Source organism: Herpailurus yagouaroundi, unplaced genomic scaffold (genome assembly GCF_014898765.1).
Source record: "Herpailurus yagouaroundi ecotype Mexico unplaced genomic scaffold, PumYag 162, whole genome shotgun sequence".
NCBI lineage: Eukaryota > Metazoa > Chordata > Mammalia > Carnivora > Felidae > Herpailurus > Herpailurus yagouaroundi.
Window position 1 is genome coordinate 3,334,276 of NW_024412403.1, and position 2,358 is coordinate 3,336,633.

At 52.0% G+C, this 2,358-nt stretch overlaps 1 protein-coding gene across 4 annotated transcripts in view; it reads left to right on the top strand.

The window, feature by feature from the left end:
- Nucleotides 1–2,358, top strand: part of WDR4 (WDR4 tRNA N7-guanosine methyltransferase non-catalytic subunit) — a 21,949-nt gene that overhangs the window by 3,148 nt on the left and 16,443 nt on the right. For 2 of the 4 annotated variants that reach the window (XM_040483832.1, XM_040483833.1), the window contains exon 3: nucleotides 380–471. Coding sequence is in view for 2 of the 4 variants with exons in the window: in XM_040483830.1 (XP_040339764.1) it covers nucleotides 380–523 (144 nt within the window). In the remaining 2 variants the exon portion in view is untranslated. Of the gene's footprint in view, nucleotides 1–246; nucleotides 349–379; nucleotides 524–2,358 lie in introns of all 4 variants that reach the window. The other 2 variants (XM_040483830.1, XM_040483831.1) reach the window with 2 other exon arrangements.

The window sequence follows — 2,358 nt, forward strand, 5'->3', positions numbered from 1 at the left end:
CCCAAAAATAAATAAACATTGAAAAAAAAAAATTAAAAAAAGAAAGAAAAATAGAAAAAAAAAAACAACTGAAAATAATCCTTGGCTCTAGTCTTGGATCCGTTCATGTCCATGAGGGAGTGGGTCACGTGGTCTCCGAGGGTCTTTGCAGCTCCGCTCTTTGGGTTCTGGTGTGTGTGCCTGTTTAATGAGATTTATTCTTTAAAAATTCCAGCTGTGTTGAACCTCCCTCTGTCCCCTTGATAGGTCTTTATATTCTGGTTACGTGAATCTCACACCGTTTTCTGCCCCTGTTCGTGTTATAAATGAGTGAGGCTAGCCTGCAGGGATGTCGCCTTGTTTACTCAGGTAGGCCCTAACCCTGTCCTCTCTTTCTCAGGGAGGACGGGCAGCCCGCGGATAAGGGGAGTGACACAATTCTGGCGTCAACCTTCTCCAAGTCTGGCACCTATTTTGCCTTAACTGATGACAGTAAGCGTCTGATTCTTTTCCGTACAAAACCATGGCAATGTCTGAGTGTCAGGTATGAAATGCTAACGTTGAATAATTTGATGTTGAACGCACAGCTTACGCTTGCATGCCCATAACTGTAGCGACAGCGACCTAGTAATAAGCAACTAACACGTAGTCTCAGCTCTGTGCCAGGCACTGTTTTCAGGGTCTTCCGTGTGTTAACTGATTTAATCCCCGAAACAGCCCTGTTGGGGGGGTGGGGGGGGGCGGGGCAGGGGTCTTGCCCTTACCCACATCCCTGGCCGCAGTCCAGAAGCTGATCCTCGTCAGCACCCAGGGCAGAGCCGGGCCCTGAACCTGGTCGCTCTGGCTCCAAAGTGCGGGCCTCTGGCCACCGTGGCATCCTGCTTTCCAGCACTCCTCCAGCCCCGTGGTGGCAGAAATGGAGACTAACCGCGGGCGCCCCAAGAGTGTGAGGGGTTTTGTGTACGTTCAGGCACCTGTGCCGCTGTTGAACTTGGCGGGATGTAAAGCTAGCGTCCTGATTCCCAAGTACGTGAAGAATGTGTGCGAGCTTAGTGTTGATGGCGGAGGGTGTCAGCGGCCTGGTGTCCTTTGGCCTTACTTGTGTGTTCTTTGGCCTTAGTTGTCCCTCTGGAGGTCTCCGTTAGTGAGTTCCCGAGAGCTTCCTTGTTTTGTGACCTTGAGGGCTTAGAGAGGCGGGGGATGCTGACGCAGGCCCTGGGCACACGTGATTTTCTGTTACTGTGACGGGGTGGTGGTGAGTTCTCTGCTTCCTCCAGTGGGAGAAGGCTGGGATCCTTTGATGTCTGTGACAGGGACGGAAACACCCACCCAGACCAGGGTCAGCCTCTCTGTCCCCTCATCTTTGCCCCCGCCCCCCCCCCCCCCCCGTGCAGGCTGCTCCGCTTAACTGTCCCTTGACAGTAAGAGAGAAACGCATGCAAGTTACGTACCTGTTGAGCTGCCCAACAACCAGGGCTAAGGGACTCCGCCTGGTAGCTGGTTCACATCTGTATCGGGGACAGCTGTGCTTTTTATTCTATTTATTTACTTATTATTTTTTAAACGTTTATTTGTTTTTGAGAGAGACAGAGACAGAATGTGAGTGGGTTAGGGGCAGAGAGAGAGGGAAACAGAATCGGAAGCAGGCTCCAGGCTCTGAGCTGTTAGCTCAGACGTGGGGCTAGAACTCACGAGCTGTGAGATCGTGACCTGAGTCGAAGTTGGACGCTCAACTGACTTAGCCACCCAGACGACTCCCCCCTTTTTAAAAATTTAAATTAAATTTAATTTAACTTAGTTTAATTTTATTTTTAAATGTTTGTTTAATTTTTGAGGGAAAGTGTACACGCATGCACATGTGAGAGGATCAGAGAAAGAGGGAGACAGAGGATCCAAAGCGGGTTCTGCGCTGACGGCAGAAAGCCCGATGAGGGGCTCGAACCCATGAACCTGGAGATCGTGACGCTTGACGGACTGAGCTCCCAGGCGCCCCAGCAGCTACGCTTTTTAGAGTCCTGATTGATCTTACTTTCAAAGAGAAGAGTGAAAAGGCAAATTCCAGGTGGCCTCTGCATCGGGGTGTGCGCTGTGCTCAGGGGAGCCCTTCGCCCTGAACTTGGGACGAGGGATATCCGCACAGCCTGCCACCACGCCCCTGCATCCTGTGGTGGAGCTTGCGCCTCGACCGAAGGGCACGCGCCCGGGGCTCCTGGCGGGGCTCTGGCCATTCCCCAAGGGCTCCCGGGTGCTGCGACTTGTTTTTGTGTCTTGAAGGTGCCGTGTTGGTGATTACCTTCCCGTACAGATCTAGGAACACTCAGGGTTGGCAACAGTACACTGGCAAACGGTGGTTGGTGTCTCGTTTTTTTCCCCCTCTAA